Source organism: Kryptolebias marmoratus, linkage group LG18 (genome assembly GCF_001649575.2).
Source record: "Kryptolebias marmoratus isolate JLee-2015 linkage group LG18, ASM164957v2, whole genome shotgun sequence".
In the NCBI taxonomy this organism is placed as follows: domain Eukaryota; kingdom Metazoa; phylum Chordata; class Actinopteri; order Cyprinodontiformes; family Rivulidae; genus Kryptolebias; species Kryptolebias marmoratus.
The window spans coordinates 6,776,998-6,798,992 of record NC_051447.1 but is presented as its reverse complement, the minus strand read 5'-3'; the positions used below and the strand labels follow the sequence as shown (position 1 = coordinate 6,798,992).

The window sequence follows — 21,995 nt, the reverse complement described above, 5'->3', positions numbered from 1 at the left end:
TTATAGTTGTTGTTTGCAAAAGTATCATAAGGGTAATTCTGTCATAATGTAGACTTATGTTATTCTATTTTCCTCAGTGAAGTACATTTGTTTTTTTGTTTGCATGTCCCAGAGAAGCTGTCGCCATACAGGTCTGAATAATATCAGCCTTTGACCAAAAACAAGTGTGAAAAATCCAATACGGTGGTGTTTTGTAAGCAGACACATTAATTAATTTAACCTTTTTAAATTTTTTTAGGTAAAGGCTCAGTGTGTGGAATGTAGTGACATCTAGCTGCTGTTTACAAAAACAAGCCACTCAGGGGAAAAAAAAACATTGAGGAAGATTTTTTTGGTTGTTTCTGAGTTTTGAGATTAAAGTCGAAATAGCAAAAATAAATGTTTTTATGATATTAAAAGGGAAATCAAAAATCGAACCATCATTTGTGCGTACTCCTACAACAGCTGTATGTTTTGTGTAAATGGTGACAAGTATTTTTATTAATAAAAATACTTTTTGAGTACAAACACCTGTACACAACCTGTAGGCTAAATAACGTCTCTAAAATCGTACCAGTTTAGGCTGCGGTATGAGTTTTACCAGAGAACAGTAATAAGAATATTAGTAATGTCAGCTAGTTCTAAACAGTTGCAGATGATTTGAGACAATTTTGAGTTCAGCACTCAGTGTGTTTGTTTGAGGCTCTTATTTTGAAGAACCGAAGGAAGTTCTATGAGTTCTGCTGTTGCAACAGTGATGAAGACCACACCTTGGACTGGTTAGAGAAAATGCTTCATGTTGATATTTTGTAGTTTATTTCAGTAAAATCTTGGCTACAATGATGATAAGAAATAAAACAAATGGAGTCTGGTTCAGGAGCTAAATGGGTTCACTTCACGAAACACTATTTTGACTTTTCTCTCAACAGTTTAGCCTTTTTTCCCCAAAAAAACTTTGATCTTTTTGTAATATTTTCTTTTGGAAATTTTGACTTTCATCTAAAATATTTTACTTTAATCTTGAAACTCAGGACCCCCCCAAAAAATCGATCCAATTCACCATCATAGACCGAACTACCGGCAAGCCTAAAAAATTAAAAGCACTGCTTTAAAGTCGGTGTTTAATTTGATTCTTGTTTGTTTTTGTTTTAATAGCTACTGTTGTAACTTGGGTAGGAGCCAAATCATTTAAAAAATGGCACAATCTAAAATAATAGGCAGTCCTTATGTTATTCCACATCAACTAAATTATAATTATGGCTGATAAATTGTATTTTTTTGGAAGAGTTCAACCTGACTGTTGCCTAATAATGGCTTTTATTTCTCATCCAGTTTAATATACAGCAACAATTAATCCTCAATATTGTAAGCGTTCAACTTTTTTTTTGTTTTCTTCAAAAACAAAAAAATCTCTAAACGTTTCTCCTAAGCGCAGTCCTAATCTTGTGTTGTAATCACCTTCTCAGTGCAATGATGGAGCAGCCATGTATTAAACTCTTGCACATAATTGCACATTTTATTTATTCAGTTTGTATTCGGGGCTCGTATTTTACAGACCAGTCTGTGGTAAAAAAATATAATGGGCTAAGAGGTGTAGGGAGAGTTTGGCTAGTAAATGGATTGATATACTTTAATCTGACATTTTTTATTCAATCATTTCCACGTTACAGTTGATACTTGATCTAAATTGATACTTGTGTAATGTTTTATTTGTATCTTCTGTTTTGTAATAAACCGAACCAATGGGATGAAACGTTCCACGTCCTGAGGTGCCAACGAAGGGCTGTAAACTCCCACGGTGCTTCTTGCCGAATGTATCTCTTCTCTCTGTACTTGAATAAAGATGACTGACACGTGAACGTGTGTGTGTGGTGGCAAATTCCTGCGGCGGCCGGGGTGAGGCAGCGCGACGACAGACGACCCTGAGCGAGACCTGGCCGGAGCACACCTGTGTTGGGTGTGCTCCGCAGCCCCGTGACCTCCGGCTGATGACAGGGAGGACCACGGAGTCGCGCTTTTAGCTCTGCGTGAAGACAAAGGCTCAGTTACTGGTCTCTGTGGCAACCAGGTGTGATCCACAGCTTAAAGTTGGAGACAGGTTGACGTAAACGTTGGCTGTGTGAGAAAAACCCAATTCCAAGTGTTTCAGGCTCATATATATAAACCTAGAAATGTTAGTTTAAATGTTTTATTTGCCCATGTAAAATATTAAAAATCCTATAATAAAAACATTTGCATTTAATTAGAATTGGTACAAAAATATATTTAAAAAAGACATAAGTAGAAAGAAATCTGATGCCTTTCAGAACGCAGTAATTGCTTAAAAACTTGGTTAAGTCAAATAGTTAGATATTGATACTGGAGGTTTTGACCGCCTCACACTTTATTTGTCCCGTGAGGCCAGTCTCCCGTGTCGAACATGTGAGGCGTTACGTAGTCCTCATACTGTCCGTCTATGAGCTTGGCTGCGTTGTTTCGAGCGAACCAGCAGTCCACGTTCTGCGTGCCGCCGTAGATCCTCCTGCTTTTGCGGACCACCGGCACGGAGCGGTCCTTCACCTTCAGGACCTGCGAGGGCTTCATGTCGCCCCGGGCAGGACGCTCGGCCAGTCCGACTTCCTCAAACAGGAACTGACCTGAAAGTAGAACAAAATGGAGAATTTGGTTATTTTGGTCTCGCATTTCAAGTGTTTAAAAAAGAGAACACTGTTATTTTCCTGCTGCTGTCTGCCTGCGAAGGACTTGAGATAATTTAAAGAATTCAGCGTAATTCTTACAATGCAAGCACATACTGTACATTTCACAGATAAAACTATATTCTTATTTTGGACTCTAAATGTTAAATGAGGCAAATTCACCTGAATAAAAAGGTAATGCTTACATTGGATTGTCAATAAATACATCAGCTTACTTTTTACACTATTTACTTTATTTTCTCTTAAAATTAAATTCATAGTGTTGACCTTTTTGTTAGGTTTATAGTTGATAACGTCATTGTTTCATTGTATTTTATTTAGTAATATAACTTGGTCTGGTGTACTAAGAGTAAATTTTAGTCAGGCAGACAGTGTAATATAAATCTCGAGCTAATTTAAAGAATTGTAGCACAGTTCTTCGAAAAACTCCAAGTTTGAGTATCCCCTCAGAATACAACAAAAAACAACTTTAGCATTGAGGAACATTTAACATAATTCTTGGGTAAATACTTTGTTTTGTTTAACATTATCTCTGTTTTTACCCGGAATGGAGAAGCGGGTAAAGAAAATGGATGGATTATCTCTGTTTTTCTTCGTTTAAACAGTACATGATATTCATCTTCAGCAGATTTGTCATTATACTAAATTCTGTCTTTCCGACCCAATCCTCTGCATCTCCACAAGAAAAGTCTTTGGTATTCTGCACCCTCATTCTCTTGCAATGAATACCTTTCAAATTTAAATTAGTTTTGAAACTTGAGTGGTGTCATTCTCCATTTCACTTCTATATAAAATGATCCTTTACGTCTTTGATCAACAGTCCTTTTAAGCTAGCTTATATGCTCACATTTATTTTACTAAGAGAGTTAAAAAAAACTATATTCATCTTAAACTTAAGTGAAGGTGACAAAAAAACTCCAATATTTTATAATTTAAATAAGCAATCATTCACTAATCCCACCCAATAACCCATTATTCCATTTTTAATAGCATGGGGAATTTTCCAAGCTCTCCATACACCATATTATTACAAGTTGACATTTTAATTTAAAACATATTTGATGAGTTTGAAGTGCACGTTTATTTTCTAGAATAACACAGACTGTACCTTTGATGCCCACACTTCACACGACAGGTATAATTATCTGGTGATGCTTTATGGGTGTAGTAAAAGTCACAGTGAGATGATGTATTTCCCTACATGTGAGTTTAAGGCAATAGCTGGATTGGAACCTGTAGCCTAAAATTTTCAAAAATGGAACTTTATATCATCTCTGGTGCTGAACATTTCTATCTGTGGTAATTTTGGTGAATCAATAGATATGTAGTAGGTACTTAAAACTTTAAAACATAAGGAAATACTGTCACTGTCCATTTTATTCACAAATGTGTCTGATTTATGAGACATACAAAAAATCCTCTTTAAAGTTGCAATATTTGATATGATACAATATGATAGAGTATACTGTGGAGCAATATTTCCTTAGAAAAATGTAGGAATAGTCAGCTTTGTCCTGAAATTGTATGCCTTTTGACTACATTTGGAAATGCATTATTGATATTTTGGCTTTCGTTAAGGTAGCAGAAACAAATACAGATAGAACAAATAATTTGCCAATGTATGCACAGTTGTCTCTATTGGTGGCCAAGAATACTTTAGGCCAGGGGTGTCCATTCCTTGTCCTCGAGGGCCACAATCCTGCATTATTACTTGTTTCTCTGCTCAAAAACACCTGATCTGAATCACTGGGTGATTAACAGGCTTCTGCAGAACATGAAGAGGTGATTTAACCACTGAATCAGGTGTGTTGGAGCAAAGTAACAAATAAAACACACAGGATTATGGCCCTTGAGGACCAGGGTTGGACACCCCTGCTTTAGGCCTACTTATAAGCTCATCATTTTGTTGGTTAGAAACCAGATTTTCTTCATCTCCTACCTAGCAGGCCGTGACAGCTATGTGACAGTCCTGTGCTGTTGCCGATGTAGAACCCCAGATGGTCTCTCTGGTAGGGAGCTGGGTTTTTGTACTGATGCAGCAGGATGACGAAGCTGATGTTCCCTCCGACGGTCACGGTCACATTTGACTTCCCCACGATGGCCACAGACAGCACGCCGCTGTCCACAGTCACGGAGGAATGGCAGGGCAGGACGATGCGGTCCCGTCCATCCAGGATGACTTTCTTCGGCGTCACCTCGATGTACGCGCGTTTTGGATGGTCCACCACAATCGTGATGGTGCTGAAGTATGTGCGCTGCTGCTTGTGGCTGCCTGGGGGAGCTGGGGCGCCTATCAGCTTACCGTTAACTGTCACACCTGACAACACATACAGTAAATGTTTAACAAAAAAAATAAAAAAGGAATGCAGTTACATCTGCACTTCACAGCTCTGCGAATACCATTTTCTCTGACCCATATGGGTCTATTAAGACTCCCAGTTTGACGAACAGGTTGTAGACAATTTAGAAGTGTAAATGCCTTTTCAAAGGATTTATTTTAAGAAAAAAAGACACTTCCTTTTGTCTTTAATTAGCACCTTGAGGCTTACCAGAGTACTTGTGGTCAGACACCAGGCGGAGAACGTGTCCGGGCTCACCGTTGATGTTAAAGCACACAGTTAGTTTACTGAGGGGGAACTCCACCACAAAGTGAGGATCACCATCCGCTACAAGACAGCGACAGAAACAGTATCTTTAAAAGTTGAAGATAGATAAAGGCACCATGAAACAAACAACTCTAGGCAAGCAAGACAGCAATGAGCAGCATGATCCATTTAAAGCTACTTGCATTAATACAAGTCTGTTTAAAATTAGACATAATGCAAAAAAATCAGCAATTCAAAATGCCTAAAGTCTAACATCCAGCAAAACACTGCAATGATTTAAGTTTTTCTTTATAGTGACTTTGGCATTAACTTTTACAATAAGTTTATTATATAGTTTGGTTGAAACTGTTAAAAACTATTTATGACTTTTTTGATTAATAAAGGGTCACAAAACCTCAGGAAAATGCCATGGTCTTACAAAACTAGTAAAATAAGATAACATAAGGCAACTTATATTAATAGTTATTGGAGATAAAATGGAAGAGAAAACAATGTCTATATAGTGTTTGGGCCTTTAATTAAAAATGATTATCATGAGTGTTTTTCACTATTGCACTCAAGAAAATTCTAAGAAAAAAAGATTGTGTTTAAAAACTACAAGTCAACTACCACAGACTCTGAAATCATTGTCATAATGATAAGATTAGACAACAAAACTGTTTTTTGATCTCAATCTTATTTAAAACAGTAAATATAATCTGTTTTCAGTATCTGAAATTGTATAAGGTTCCACTGAAAATCTTTTTGCTTATAGGCCAATTAAAACACTGAGAAAAGAACTTAATTTAAGACTGAATGCATTGTGAAGAAAATAAATAAATGTTATGTGTTATGACAGCAATACTGAAAAAAAAAAATGTTCACAATACAAAATAGATGCGTTTCGGTCATTTTTTTCTGTCATTTTTATGCTTATCAACATCAAGCTATCTAAGCCTACATTTGAAACGTGTCTGAGTATTTGTTCCAAATTTTGCAAATGCCAAATACTAGGGGGTGGTATAAATTTGGGCAGTTTATCTTACAAAAATAACTACACAAAGATATTAATAATAATAATATAAAATTTGAAACACATTATCAGGAAGAAGCCCTGAGACCATTTCTCCTATTGGAGGAATGAAGGAATGTTAAGAATTTGCAAAAGTGAGTGTGACTTATAATAAAAGAAATTTACATTAGACCATTAAAATAAGAAAAAGAAATGACTAAAAAATATTACATAAAACCTATGGAGCAAATATGTTGAAAACACTAACGAATAAACTTTCTTTATACTGTATGTAAATCCAAAGTTTCATATAGCTACTTTTTCAGAAGTTTGGAAACTATCTCTGAACAAGTTCAGATAATCACTATGAAATCTGGCATTCATCTTCTAGACATTTCCTGTTACTGCAGCAAGAGCGTTTAAGCACTTGGTGTGGTTATGAGGCTGTCAACTGGAGTGCTGACCTTCAGGTCTGCTATTAGCTGGATCTCTACAAACCCAAGTGGGCTTGGAGCTGTAATTTTTGTAACTGTATGTACTTTTTTGGTTTCAATATTTGCCCTACTGTCTGACATATAGCTGTGTGCAAAATATAACACTCTTGTTTTTTATTGAATAATAAAGTATCATCAGCATATTGTAACACATGTCTGTTTGTCAGCTTCATTTCTGCTCTCTGAGACAGTTTAAGCCTTAGCTAGAGCTCCCTCAGGCGTTATGAGACCCAGCTAGGATGCACAGAGGAACAATGAGATTATAGAGCAACCCTAATGACAGGGTTATTAACTCCTAGTAACTGCTTTTGATGGACTCCCTGTCTTTACAGTATCACATACACAAACATCCAGGTCCGAGCTCTGTTCTTCGCTCTGTCTCATTAGTGTCTGTGGTCATGAGTGTGTTTAAAGTGCCACTCAGGGCTTCTTGGTATTTCAATTAGACTTTGTTCAGAGGGATGCTCAGAGGAATCTCTAAGTCTCTGATCACTGAAGACTGTCTGACAAAGATCTAAATTACAGGCCGCCCACACAGACAGCCTAAAGAGAGGCGACTGTACATCCCCTCCTCTCTTCCCTTGTAGATTTTACTATGAAGTCCTTAAAGATCTCCATGTAAATGAACAAGTTATGTGACCATCGTTGAAACAGGCTGGAGAAAACTATTTACACAGGCCGATGATGTTGATCAATTACCAGATGTTTTGGAGATAGTAATGGATTTCTTGGCTGGCTTCCTCTCAGCTTTACCTGCAGAAAGGATAGTAATTATCTGTAGAAATAAGCCTTTGAAGTACAGTTGAGTAACACTTAAATCCAAACTCTCTTTAAAAGAAACATTAAGTATTTATGCTTATAGCAGTACCATTTACCATTTGCATAAAAAGAAACAATGATTGCATGTTCTTTTAAAGGACAATAAACTTTGTATAAATTTTTCAGGGCTTAATATGTTGGTGTGCTCATTGACAGGTTATCTTATGTTATGTGGAAATGTTGAATTTTATGCATTAAAACACTGTTGTCACATGTTCACTACCTAAAGGTCTGACAGTATCATGTGTGACCACTCTAACTTTGAAGTTCAAATTGATTGTACCTTCAGCTAAGTCAATGAATGAGTGAGAAATGTACTTATCGTATAGAATGAACACATCAATGAATGGGTAGATTGGTCGAGGTTCTGGTGGTCATAAAAGCTTCAAAAATACTTTACAGATGTTGTCAGTTTATACATCCAGTAAAACCAAACCCAACCTCACCTATTATGTTGCTCAGTGATGAAATCTGACTTCTCATTTTACTGTTGAGTTTCTGTGGTGTTTCCTCATCTGTGTCACCTGGTAGATCATTGACAGGTGATGCAGCTTCATCAGCTGCTGGTCTGATGGTGGGTGCTGGCGCCATAGTGCCGTCAGCCAGAACCTTTGGCTTTTCCACCACCATGTTGGTGAGAGGAGTCAGGAAGTGATATGTCACAGACAGGTTGGCAGCCTTTTGGGTGTAATCGTCTCTTTCCTTGCTAGTTTGGCTGCGCAGCCGTGAACGCAGACCCTCCTTAACACTCAGGAAACCCCAGATGCGTTCAACAAAGTCTTCTGCGATTGGACCCAGAGGATTACCCAGTCCCTGCGTGACCCCTGACCCTAGGACCTTGGCTCCAGCTGCCATTGCAGCAGTAGCTGCCTTCACATGTTTTTCAGTCTGTATCTGCAGACGCCGCAGTGGCACATCCATCTCAAGGATGATGTTTCTGTCGTTGTTGCTGGCAGTGACCTGAACGTGGAGGGATTCGGCACTTTGGTTGGTGAGCTTGCCGGCGATGACAATCTCAGAGCCATTGAAGTAGTTGGTGAAAAGATTCTGAGTGACAAAATCGACTGAGTTCTCTGTGTAGTTGATACTGATGTCAGACAAAAGAGGTGTTCCTATTTCATCATAGAACCTGGAAAGGAACAAAAAGAATTTGAGATTGCAGCTTCAATTTTGCTACAGTTCAAGCTAGGGATGTCCCAAGTCAGTATCAGGTAGGGGTCCCAATCAAGACCACTTTTATTGACTGGTGGTATCTGACCACACTCTGAATCAAATGGCTGTTGTTGACCTACTGTCTGCTGTAAATCGTTTTGATGTGACGTGCCAACATGTCTGCAGTTTGGAAGTGTTTTAAAATTGAAAATAAGAGTTCAGTAGCTATTTGCAATTTGGGTATTTCTCATGGTGGTAGCAATAGATCCCTCCATCCATTTGGTGTTTTTTTTGTACCCGCTTTTCTGTGTAGAGTTGCAGGGAGCTGGTGCCTGTCTCCTGCCATCGCTGGGCAAAAGGAGGGTTACACCCCGGACAGATCGCCAGTCCATCACAGAAACCAAACATGCTCCCACTCACAATTTACAGTTGCCATTTATGCTAACATTTATCTTTTTGGACTGTGGGAGGAAACCAGAATAACTGTAGAAAACACACATGAATGACAGAAACATGCAAACTCCGCACAGAAAGGCAGCAGCCGAGTTTTGAACCTGCCACCTTCTCATTGTGAGGATACAGCTCTAACCACTGTGCTGCCAGGTTTGTGTTGCCTTTGAAGTAGTTGGAGCCAAAGAACGTTCCACCGTCTTGACACTAAACAATCAATGCAGCACAACCAGAGATGTATAAAAGTTTGCCATCACCTGGCATATTATTTTCTCCTGTTGCTCAGACACACAAAAACAACTTTTGCAACAATATAAACACTTGTTTACTGCAATTCAAATTAATGTATGTTTCCTGAGCTGCTAAGCACACAATGAGATTGATTTTAATAATCTTAATGTACCTATGGGATGTAATCCGCAAGTTTGTGCTGTAAAAAATGCGAAATAATGCAAGTAACAAATAGAGACTGTGCAGTGATCCATACTTAATCTTAAATGACTCGGATCAGTATTGGGGACAAATCGTGGACACCCCTGGCTCTTTTAGAAGTGTGCAGTTTCCATGTACCTTGAACAATTATGTTAAAACAGGCCGTTTTTCTCTCAAGACAAAACATTTAATGAGTATTTTCCTTCACGATGTGTCTTTTTAACAGGATGACATTCATTTGGAGGAAAAGAAATAAAAATAATTTGCACCTGTCAGCAATTCTACAATTAAGTTAGATCTTTCTAAATGCAATTGTATCCAATAAAAGGCTGAAGTAAAAAGTAGATCTTGGCCCAATAATTATTATTAATATATATTTGGCTTCATTAGAAGACCAGAAACACTGGCTGCTGTTGCCAACTGTATTGTTTTGAAAAAGTAGTAATTTAGGTTTTAGATTGCTCCTTAATGCACGTGTATGCTTCTAAAAAACGCAACATCATAATTTGTGCACACCTTCATAAATGAGTGAACCTGTATTAAAGAGTATGTCCTGTCCTTGTTGTCACAGCATTATAAACAAGATCCCCTCTAACCCAGCTTGTTTGTTCAAGCTGGACCTGGGCTATTATCACAGAGTCTATCTGTTAACCCCAAGTACACACTTAGACGCAGGTTTCACAACATACACACTCACACACACATTCCTGTGCAACTGAACAAACACCTGTCTGACTGTTTAAGACTGAGACAGGAGGGTTGTGTGTACAGGACAAAAAAAAAGGATCAGAGGGAGAAAGAGGGCAGCTTTTGTAGTCTGTGGCTGTCTCTTGTTTAAGTTGATTACAGAGGTCTGTTGTCAGCACCGTCACATTTGCAGTCCACGTTCTCTCTCAAGTTGATGAGAGATGGACGGACGTGTTAGAGGGGGAGAAGGGAGAAATTAAGGACAACTAATTGCCTAATAAAAGACAGATTATCCATATAGGAATGGCAAAAAGTATTTGGCTCTTACTAGTTACAATTTATGACTTTAATAACTTTTGCCTTTTTAATATAAAGCTATAAATACACAGTAATTATGGTGTTTTTTTTGTGTTTGCAAGACAACATAAACCAAAGTATACATTAAAATATGGAATAAAGATCTTCGAAACGGCACAAATTTTGACATGCCCACAGACTATATGAAAATCATAACTATTTCATAAACCTATTCAAACCACTTAGAAGCCATTTTAGACCAGTTTTAGGATAATATTTGTCTACTGTTAGGCCAGATTGTATACCAATTTGACTCTAGTGTTAAACCATCTTCAGGCTAAAGAATCTTAGCCCATTTCAAGCAAACTTTCTAAACACCCAATCCTGACCACTTGTACTCACTTTCAGAAATAGAAGCAGTCTTCATTTTAAAACATTTTAGTTAAGCACCCTGATTCTCTTTGACATGTATGTTGTAAATGCAGCAACAAGAACTTTCATCAATCTTTATCCTTACAAAATGGCTTTAGGGAATTTATTGTTGTCATAAAAAAACGAAGCTTGACATGATCCCATTAACAGTATGAATGAAAACTTGTCAATTCTCCCATTAGTTTCATACCCTTTAAGCATAGCGCTTGCGTCAGCCTCCTCACTGATGCGTCTCATCATCCCGCAGTTTTCCAGAGCCATATGCTCCAGCAGCCGGTAATCCACGTCATTACCGATTCCAATTGTGAAGATACAGAACTTTTCTTGCACGGCTGAGCGAGTATTCTTCAGAATGGAAGTGGACTGGAGCTCTCCGATGGTAGGCCGTCCATCAGTCAGAAATATAATGAGGGAGACGCTGTTCGGGCTGCTGTTGGGGCCTGAGAGGTAGTCGCGAAGCAGAGAAGAGCTAGTCTGCATGGCTTCATCAATGTTGGTGCCTGCAGTGAAGGATGTGAACAATTTTTTACCAAGACGGACTTGGAAAGTTCTTTCTTTCCAAACTTTCAATCAAGTAAAGTTTAAAACAACGGGAAAGCTTTTTCAATGTGAACATAGACAGCAATGTCTTACCTCCGTTTGGTAACAGCATAAAAATGAACTTCTTGGCATCTCTGATGTTCAGAGGTGTCACTGGCACAAGACGATTCGGTTGCCAAACTTTGATCTTATTGGCGAAGCTGATGAAGTTAAAGTTATCTTCGGGTCGCAGATCCTTCAGGATGGTGAACAAGGCCTCTTTAGTCTGAAGGAATCACAGATAAGAGATATTTTTTGTAAACATTGTTTTTCCAAATATGCAAATGACTGTGCCTTTCAGTTAAGTTCAGAAAGTTTTATATGAGGATAAAAAAAATTCATTTAAATTTGCTATTAGCATTAACTAATTAGCTGCCTGGTGCCCTCCATGCCAACAGGGGGCCCTCAAGAGGACTTGATTTGTTGCAAAAGACAGGTTGCAAAATAAAATAAACTTGTTTAAGTGCTTTAATTGAAACAAAGTGTTTTTGTTTTTTTAGCTTTTCATCATTTCAGATTCACCTAAAGTGTAGCAATAAGCAAAACAGCTATAACTTTTGTCAACAGCTGGAAAATTATTTGGTAGAGCTCCATATTTCCCAAATCAATAATCTCGTATAAAAACAACAACAAGGAAGGCAAGGAGTATCCTATCAGATAATTTCCATCTTCTGTTCAACCACTTTGACCTTTACGTGAAAGGGTTAATGCATTTTTGTGAAATGACTGCTGGGATTTCCAAGCAACTCATACCAGTTGTTTTGTGGTCAATTTACAGAATGCATTGTCTGCTAGTTTGTTTGATTTCTTTTTAGTAAAAAAAACACAATAATGTTTCTGTTAGATGCTCAAACTATCAGGTTTTGGGGATAGAAGTGGTGGAAGATTTGGACCCAGACCAACACAAGGAGCTCAAAAGTAAAACTAATTTATTTAATAAAACAAAATAAAAAGGCTGACATGGCAGCAGAAACTAATAACAAAACCCTTACTAATGGCAGCAATCACAGGGACACAAGGCTAGTGGCACAAGGAAAACCCAGACGGTGCATTTCCACAACAATAAACCAGCTGAGGAACAGTTTATATGGACTGAGGGTGATGGGTAAGTGGACACAGGTGACTGATTACTAATTAGGAACAGGTGAGATGGTAGAGTTAGGCTGGCACGGAAAACTTCTGACTGAGGGAGAGTGACCGACGGCACAGGGAACACAGAGGGTACAGAGAGCAGGAATAAAACAGAAACACTACTGAAAACAGTAAACCTAAAACAAAAGATTACTCAAAAACAAACTACAAAAAAACTGAAATCCTAACACAAACACTCAAACATGAACAGTTCAAAGCCGATAGCTAATGGGGTTGAGATGGATGGTGACCAATATGGTAGTATCTCACCGAGCTGCAACTGTTTGGGACTATTTGAAGACAGATAATTGTGAGAAAACACAGATATTCACTTAGAATCACACTGAACTGACATATTTGCTAATGTGCATAATTTGGTCCAAAATTTGCTATTAGTACGCATAACAATTGCACTTGTGTTGCATGACATTCTCGCGACAAAATTAGAAATTTTTGTTAGCGTTTTGATACTTGTGACTGCTGCTTGACAGTTGCAAGAATGTTGTCCTGCAGTGGTGTGACATTTATGTGGAACAATCGAGAAATCTGGACCCCACTGGGCCTCTCCCCTGTCCAGCAATCATTTTGTCATTAAATGTCAACCAATATGGACCCAAAAGTGCAGAAGCTGCTAGGTGAGGACCCGGACCTGGATGAAGACCAGGCTGATGTGTCGAAGGCTACAGCAGGTCTCTTTGCTGCTGCTGCTGCGGTCAAGCTGGAGGTATTACACAGTCCTCGTAATGTCCGGTTTTTATTGTTGTCTCTGATCAGTCCCAATTTAGCTTCACAGTTAGACAACCTCTCATAAAGTTGTCTCACTTTTCTCTCATTTTTGACTCAAGGAAGCTAAAAGGTTTGTGATGCCTGTTCAAAACATTTGTGACATGAGAGTCATCAAGACCCTGCGACTCACAAGAAGAAATTGAGAAACGGTTTGACGACATTTCGGAAATTCCCTTGTGATTGCTGTTTACAATTTGTCAGCAACAGTCGCAAGACAGTGAGATACAAGTTTTAACTTTGAGTTGGGGCCTCATATCAAATCCTGCCCAAGTTCCCCATGAAACACTGGACTGGCCCTGGCTAATTGTGCAAGAAGAAAGAGCTCTATTCTTCAAAACAATCTATTTTAAGACGGCTCGGTCATGAAACTTCTTGCAAGTATAATTACTGGCTGATACTTGCAGGATCTATCAAATCAAACTGAAAATGTGACGCTCTGATAAAAGAATTACATTTGTACAAAGGAAAAACACCAGTTTTCCTCCCATTGCTTCGTCTTTTCAGTTTAATCTGATTGTGGGTAAGATATATAATTCCGAGCCTGGGAGGGGGGGCTCGAAATGACACCGACCTCCTCTGAAACCATTCATTGTGAAGCCACATCAAAACACACTTGTTCTGCTCCTGCCGGCTGCTGATGGGTGGGAGGGAGGGCAGATCAGGGGGTCGAGGTTGCTGTTGTCTCAGAAGTTCCATTACCACAGAGACAATGACCTTCCTCCCTCGCAGCTCGGCCTCGTCTTGTGCTTTTCCACTTTTCTTTTTTTTACTTTGAATCTGCTCTTTGGTTTCCCCGCTCCTCAGATTCTGCAGCCCTTCCTGCGGCAGCTGCAGAGATCAGCTCTGAGTCCGCTGGAAGGCTTTTATTGCAGATGGAAGAAAAAGTCGGAGAGTGATATTCCAGTGTGGGCGGGAGGAGGAAGCGTGTTATATATCCTGTCTGGTGCATCTATCACAATTGAACTTGAAAAATGGGCGGTATGTTTTGAACTGTCAGGCACTCACTTTGCAAAAGATGGGACATTCTGCTGATATTGCTCGCTGCCATGAGAGGTGGGGGATCATGTAATTGCCTGTCTGTTGTATGTGTTTGTTTGTATGTTAGCAAAATGTCACAGATTTTACTGAAACTCTCCAAAACGAATCACTGGATGCACATCTACAACTGATTACCCTTTGGAATCAACCCAATTCGCCACAACTCATCAACATTAAGATGATGCATAAGGTTTTTGTTTCAATTTTTGCTATTAACTGTTGTAGTCATCGCTGTCTGTTAACAAAATATTTAATAAACCACCAGATGGGTTTTTATGAAACTTAAAGGAACCATTGACAGCTTCACTGTCCCTTGTTTTAAAATCAATCCTACTAGGAATTAAGAAGCATTTTCAGGATTTTTTGATTTTCTTCAGGGAGTAAAATTTGGCTCAGAAGTTTGCTAAATACTCTTTTGAAAAATTGCTAAAGTAAACATGAATAAGCTACCCCGCAACTTTTATGCTAAAGCTTGGTATGTGCAGTCATAAATGTGAGAAAGAAAATGACAGTTTTTCATTACCTTAAAAAATAAAAACCATTAGATAATTTCTTTGTGGTCAGGATTTAATTGTGTTGTACTCGTTTCAAAGTTAGCCTCTAATTGACCATATTTTAGGATCTAAATAATCTATACACTTTCACTTCCCTTCTTTAAAAAGAGCTTTTGAGATGATAAAAAAAGAGATTCTTCATCAGATTAAACTATAAAGACTTTCATGGTGGCATGCAATACCACATATTTTTATCCATTTTTAACACTAAAGTTTTCTTTTAAAACATATTTTTACTGGAGATGAAATGGCAAAAATACTACAATAATGTCTGAAATCAATCTAAAACTTAAGCCAGTTACAACAAGCTACTGCGACACTCGTTCAGTGCCAGCGAAAGGTCAGGGGTTCATCTCTGAATAAAACGAAACCAGCATTCCTTGATAAAATGCATCATAGTCGCCGCCTTATGTGTCGTAGTTTGAAAAAAGGATCTCATGTAATGTTTTAGCGCTCAGAGTACGTGTTGGGGATGACTCTCAGCTACTACCACACCAAATTTGAGTTACAGCCATTCTTGCGGCCATCTTGAATCAGGTTGACTCCAAAAGTAAATCAGTTGTGGATGTGCAATTGGTTATTTAACAGTGCAATTGTGTTTATTTCAACCATTTTTATCTTTGTATATTAAATGATCACTTAACATTTTTAAACCGACTGAAACCGAACCAAAGGTCTCACAACAACAACATAAAACCAACAATGTGGACAGAGTGTCTCACGAGTCTCCTCTACGTGCTCTGCTTTACCTGTTTCATCTTCCCCCCTAGCATCGAGGCGCTAGTGTCGATCACAAACACCACATTCTTGGGCACAGCAGGCAGATCTTTGGGGGCGAAGTAGTGGACGAAATGTCCGTTTAGAATCTGGAGACAGGAGACATGCAGCCGACCATAAGTTGCAGGGATGCAGAAGAGTTTGGCAGCCGCATATAAGGCTGGTGGCAGAAAGCCAGAGAATTTAATGACTAACAGGTGGATGGAAGAGTGTGTGTGTCTGTGTGTGTTCCTGTGCACTGATCAAAATAATACAACTATTTAAACAGAATCTCTGTTTGACACATACTTGTACTCTCACAGTTTCCAAGTGGACCGACTGGGAGGGCGTTATGACGTGGAAATATTCTAACCTGGATGTCTCCCACCCCCATGTCTCTTTGGACGTCGTAGCGGATCACGAAGTCTCCCAGAAGGCCGCTGGTGGAGATCTTGGCCTGTTGGACGATGTTGGGGCTGAAGGTGATCTTGCAGGAGTTGTTTTCGCTCGTGATCACGGTGGTGCTGGGAACTTGAGGTTTGGCTTGAGCACAAAGACAGGAAGTGAGTCATGATTTTTTTTTTGTCCCCTTTTTGGATCAAGAACAAAACACTAGAATAAATAAACTGTATGTCACCTTGATGTAAATTTAAACCGGTGTCAGAATGCCCTTTAAACGATCTCTGTTTTACGTTGTGTAGACTTCAAGGACTAAGGTTTGACGTAGGCATGAGCTGCATTTCCTAATTTTTCATTGAAGTTTTATTCATGAAAAACACCCAATGATTAGTTTATTTTTGATTCAACGCTGCAACTGTCATGGAAACCACACCTTTAGTGCGTAAAAGTATTCCATATTGAAGAACCTGTTATTTTGGGTTCCTTGGGACGCGTTGCAGTGTTGGCAGCACTGTTGCTCTTGCCGTTGCGGAGCAGCAGCACCTGGAGGTCCGTGATGGGCGAGTGGTCGATGATGGTGACGTCCAGGCTGAGGCGGCTGACCAGCTGCAGGGGTCGCAGGCTGGTGACGTGTTCGTAGCGTCCCAGCCGCCGCTGCAGGAGCTCCTCGTACATCAGCAGGAAAATGGCCCGATTCCTACCGGGTATGGTTGCTGCCATTCTGAACACCTCCGCCTCGGGTTCCGGGCTGGAGAGGAGACAGTGGGAGAAACTGGTGATGCAGGATAACATTTGACAGCCATATTAACTAAAGAGGTTTGTCTAAAATGTAAATATGTGAAACATCTTAGCTATGATTAAGTAAGACACTATTGTTGATCCAAATGAAAGAGCAGCAACATAATAACTATAATTTCTTTTGAGTTTTCAAACAAGGTTCAGACACGTACCTTATATGGCAGTAATTAGTACAAACCTGTAAAATATCGCCTAATTTTGAAGGAATTCTGATTTATATCTCTGATTTGTGTCATGTTTTAGTTTACCAGGCGAGTAGCGCTTTTATTTTTTTGAAGAATGAAATCCGTCTTGTTGGGCGGTATTTCCCCATCCAGAGTTCTTCGGTGGTGTCGTCTATGAATATCACAATCCGCAGCTTTGTTCACGCATGCCACACCACATCATGACACTCCCACCTCTGTGCTTCACTGTCAGGACTTTGCATGCATTGCCCCAGGCTCACTCCAAACTCACTCACAGTGTTTTTCAGGCTCTCTGGAAAGTTTAGCAAAGTTTATTTAAGCGTTTTCCTTTTCTTGAAAACTTTTTTTTTTTATACAGTTTTTGTGGTGTTGTAGTTAAAGATACTCTGATTTCGTTGAGTAGCAACAAGTTTAGTTATTTTATATTTTAGAGTTGGCTCTTGCAGATTTGAAGGTGTTTGCTGCTGAGGTTTGAGTCAGTCTACATCATTCTTTCTTTCATGGTTTTAAAGGACTTTTTAGCTGGTAGCCAGTCTTCTTGTATCCTGTTCCACCTTTCTGATAATGAAGACAGATTTTTCTCTTCTTTCAGAAGTTCAAGACAGCTGGTAGGATGTCATGTTTTCTATTGGTCATTTCTTGGGTCAAAGGTTTTATTGACAGCTCTCTTACTCAGGACTGAAAAGACCGTTCAAAAATAGCTTAAAAAACAAAACACACACACACACACTTAATCTGTGTAGAGTGTTAGTCATGTGGTTTTAGTTGATCTGTTTTTGTTAAATGGAAACATTGCAGGAAGCGGATGCTGCCGTGCGACTAGGAAGAGATGCCAGGCAGCTGGCTTGGTCTCTTTCTCTCTCTCTGTCACACACACACACACACCCACACACACGCACAAATCAGGATTTTTATACCTTGTGTTATTTGACCCTTTGTTCTTGGGTTTGCCGTTCTCTTGTTTGACCCTCTTTTCCTTCGGTCTGACTTCACTCTGGTAGACACGCCCTCCAACGATCCTGGTTCAAGGGAGGGGTCAAAGGTCAAGCTTTAGAGTGCCACACATATTCAGGCGCACTATTGTCATGACTCAACTAGGTTTTTCATGGACAAAGGCCTCACAAAACGCTGTCAATACCTATTTACACGTACCCGTCCTGCACATGAATGAATGGATCTGAGCCTGTGTGTTAACAGTTCTAAAAATCCAAACCTTTTCTACTCTTATTGCTTAATTCTCCATGTGGGCCATCATAGAATTACAGGTTCCTGAGTTTCTACCTTAAATACTTTTGAAAATGTTTCAATCTGCAGATTATTTTGGAACAAACAGAAGCCGAGAGAAAAAAATGAATGATGTTATTATTTGTATTTTGTTTATTTTTTATTTTGTTTAGTTGTAAAGCTGCATCTCACAGAAACTTTCTTTTTAATTTATGCACATTATTATTATTAAGGGTGCCAATGCTTATTACTGCCCTGTTCACATTTTTCCCCATTGAAAAAGAAAGGAAAACATGCAAATTATATATTAGAACTTGTTGCCCGCATTGGAAAGAGCAAGCTATGACTTTTAATAACAGTGCACTGTATGACGTGGATGAAATTCACACGATATACACAAAACTGTGGGCTTTTGACGAAACAAGTGAGGAAACCCCTTTTTTGAAGCTCTAAAGCTCAGCCATATTTCAAAGTTTAAAAGGGTCAAAGAAAGTTGGACTTTAGACTCCTGAACTGACATTTTTGATATCTTTCACAGTTTTTACACAATTACAGTTTAAGTTTTTCAATAGAATGTAAATGAAGTCACACACTCAAACTTCTCAGCTTGCTAAACTTCCCCAGGAATGTGCAAAAACCTCTTCTTCCTCTCATAACGGTTTAGGTCAATGTACAAGTTATCCATCATTATAGGGACTTTTGTCTTCTTTCACTCAGTGTGTCTCTCACTGCTATAGGAGGTACTATTTCCTCTCAAATCCCCTCAGAGAACAGAGTGCACGCCTGGCTTACATAGACAGTTTTACTTGAACTCAAATTTTCTCTTCAAAACTGGAAGTGAAGGGTATTTTACTTACATACATACATGCATAAAATACTTTAGAAAGCTAAACGTTCCCATGTGTGACCATCAGAGTATTTTGCCGCTCATGGTTCAAGAATTTTAAAGATACAATTTACAGTTTTCACACAGTTTGTGTTTTGGTGTCTTCTGTCTCTACAGACACAGGATGGTTACCGTGGTGACCCTATTGAGGCATCGGCAGCATGTTTTGATCTTAGCTCTCTTTACACTTCTTACACAGTTTACACATCAAATTTTAGGCAGTTTTTCTTAGATTACTACAATGGTATGTTGGAATTTTGGCCAGTAGCTGCTTCAGCACCCTTCAGAATTTCTTTCAGAAACTTTCTAGTTCACCATCCTTGTCACTGTAATAAAGTTTTGACGTCTTGCTAAAATTGACTGATTACGGTGGTATTTTTCTCCTATTGACAAAAATAGGGATGGACTCTATGATTTAAAGTGGTGCAAGCAAGGATTGTTGAATAATAGTTCACAGCCTGATCATTAAGCCCGCTCTTGAACAAAAGGTCCAAGAAAAAAAAAAAAAAATCACTCTTCAATCACTCTTCATGGAATTGCTTCATTTAGGGCGGGGGTAGGCAACCCTGGTCCTGGAGAACCACTGTCCTGCATGTTTTACTTGTTTCCCTGCTCCAACACACCTGATTCAGTGGTTAAATCACCTCTTCATGTTCTGCAGAAGCCTGTAAATAACACACTGATTTAAATCAGGTGTTGCCACCCCTGATCTAGGGCCAGAAGAGGGCTTCATTTCAGCACATTAAACCACAAATTTAGGTCAAGTCCTGAGTTAATATTTAATGGAGGCCGATAATGTGTGAGCTGAAGTTGAAATGACCTGGGTGGTTCCTACATGGTGAAGTTGGAGATGTAGGCTCCAGCGGGGATCTGGAACTGGAAGAGGCCTTCGGCGGCGGCAGAGTGCCGGTTCAGCATGACGCAGTGCACCGCAGTGAACGCGTAGCGGGAGAGGATGGTGGTCTTGATGGAGAGCTCTTGGATGTGAGGTTTGGTCTCCTGGAACCAAGAAGAAAAAGTGAGAACTCCCACACTGCGAACACACCCTCTGTTGACAAAGACGCGTCGCTGCCGTGCGTAATGGTTGCTTTATTTCAATTTTTTTCCTTCTTCATCTTGATAAGTCATTGCCAGCCTCACTTTCCAACTATTCTAACTACTGCAATGACTTAACAGGCAGTGGGATTTGTTGAGCTCAGATTATTACAACATTACAGAGACTTTGGCACATCCGCGCGCTCGGCGGATCTCCTGCGTCACACCCAAAGCGCACAAGTTTGGAGCACAAAATCCACTTTTAACTGGCCTTAACTAGGTCATCCAGTCTAGATCAGAACGTTTATTTTATCAACAATCAAGTGTTTTCTTTAGTTTTATTAACCAGCTCATTACAGCATCAAATTTAGGAATCAAAAACTCATCCATTTTCTGTGTCAAATGGACAACGGAGAAAAAAGACCAAATCCAAAAACATTCTTCTGCATCTAATTAGATTTTTATTTACCTTGAAAAGAATATGTTTCACCTGCCGAGGAACTCTGCGTGGCGCCTGCAGAGACAAACATGGTCAGGATAAAACAAATTTAAACGCTAAAAGTGCGCAAAGCGGTGGTGGTGCAGATCTTACGATGTCTAAGTCAAAGTCTGCCAAATCGGACTCAACATCATCATCATCAAGCTGGGATTCCTCCAGCTGTCCCAGTACCGCCGGACTGAGGCAGAGCAGCAAAGCCACCAGCAGCATCCTGCACTTCGTCTCCATTTAAAAAGTAATTAAACGGATAAATGAGACATGATTATTGTTTTTATTATTCCTCCTGCTGTCCGAGTCCGAGTCTAGATCGGAATGACCCAACGGAGAGTCCGCGCAGAGGAGAGAAATCCGCCCACCCAGCCAACGGATGAGGGAGCCTCAATCTGCTGCATTCAGGGGCCGTCGGATAAAAGACAAGCAAGAAGAGAAGCACTGAAACATAAAAAACAAAGAACTTGTTTTTCTCCACTAGGGGGCAGATGACAGACAGAGAACAAACTGTATCAGCCTGTATTAAAAACTTGACCACAAAGCGAGATTCCATTTTAATTTTCCATTAAATTTAGTTTAATCCACATTTTTCCGAATAAAAACCTAAATGCTGCAGGTTTCTTGATTCATGCAAGAAGACTAGAGGCACTGATGGATTCGGCTGTAATTAGGATCAAGTTTATAGAAAACAAACTGTGAGCAGGATGACAAATGCTTTCAAAATGACACTAAAAGCTTGTGCAAAAACATTGTTACCAGCCATTTTTCATCTAATTTAATTACAAACTATAAGATGCAAGGGTCCTGATTTGTAATTTTCCTCCTTCTTTTAAATATTAATTTCTTTTGAACTGGGAGTTTACCGGCACTGGAACAGTAAAGTTTTTAGCTCATGTGATTGAATCATTTTTATTTAAAACATTTTACCATACCATGTTATTTACAAATAAAGCAAAAATAAATAAATAAAAAAACAAATAAACAAGTAAATAAAACAATCATGTATAATATCAATTTCTGATCTATTAAATCGATGTAGTGAGATTTAACAGCGCTTTGGCGCCACTTTGTGGAAAAAGGTCTGCATTACACCTTGTTT

At 39.2% G+C, this 21,995-nt stretch overlaps 1 protein-coding gene across 1 annotated transcript; it reads right to left on the bottom strand.

Annotated features, from left to right (window-relative positions):
- Positions 1-662: 662 nt before the first annotated feature.
- On the bottom strand, positions 663-21,437 carry itih5 (inter-alpha-trypsin inhibitor heavy chain 5). Its single transcript, XM_017411598.3, has 14 exons — positions 20,999-21,437; positions 20,876-20,920; positions 20,207-20,370; positions 18,179-18,280; positions 16,746-17,026; positions 16,253-16,422; positions 15,873-15,989; positions 11,669-11,840; positions 11,226-11,535; positions 8,032-8,714; positions 7,466-7,519; positions 5,225-5,341; positions 4,615-4,992; positions 663-2,615 (listed from the first exon to the last, which is right to left on the bottom strand). Exons 1-14 carry the CDS (start codon positions 21,131-21,133, stop codon positions 2,356-2,358), a joined length of 2,988 nt encoding a protein of 995 aa, XP_017267087.1. The 5' UTR covers positions 21,134-21,437; the 3' UTR covers positions 663-2,355.
- Positions 21,438-21,995: the final 558 nt, after the last annotated feature.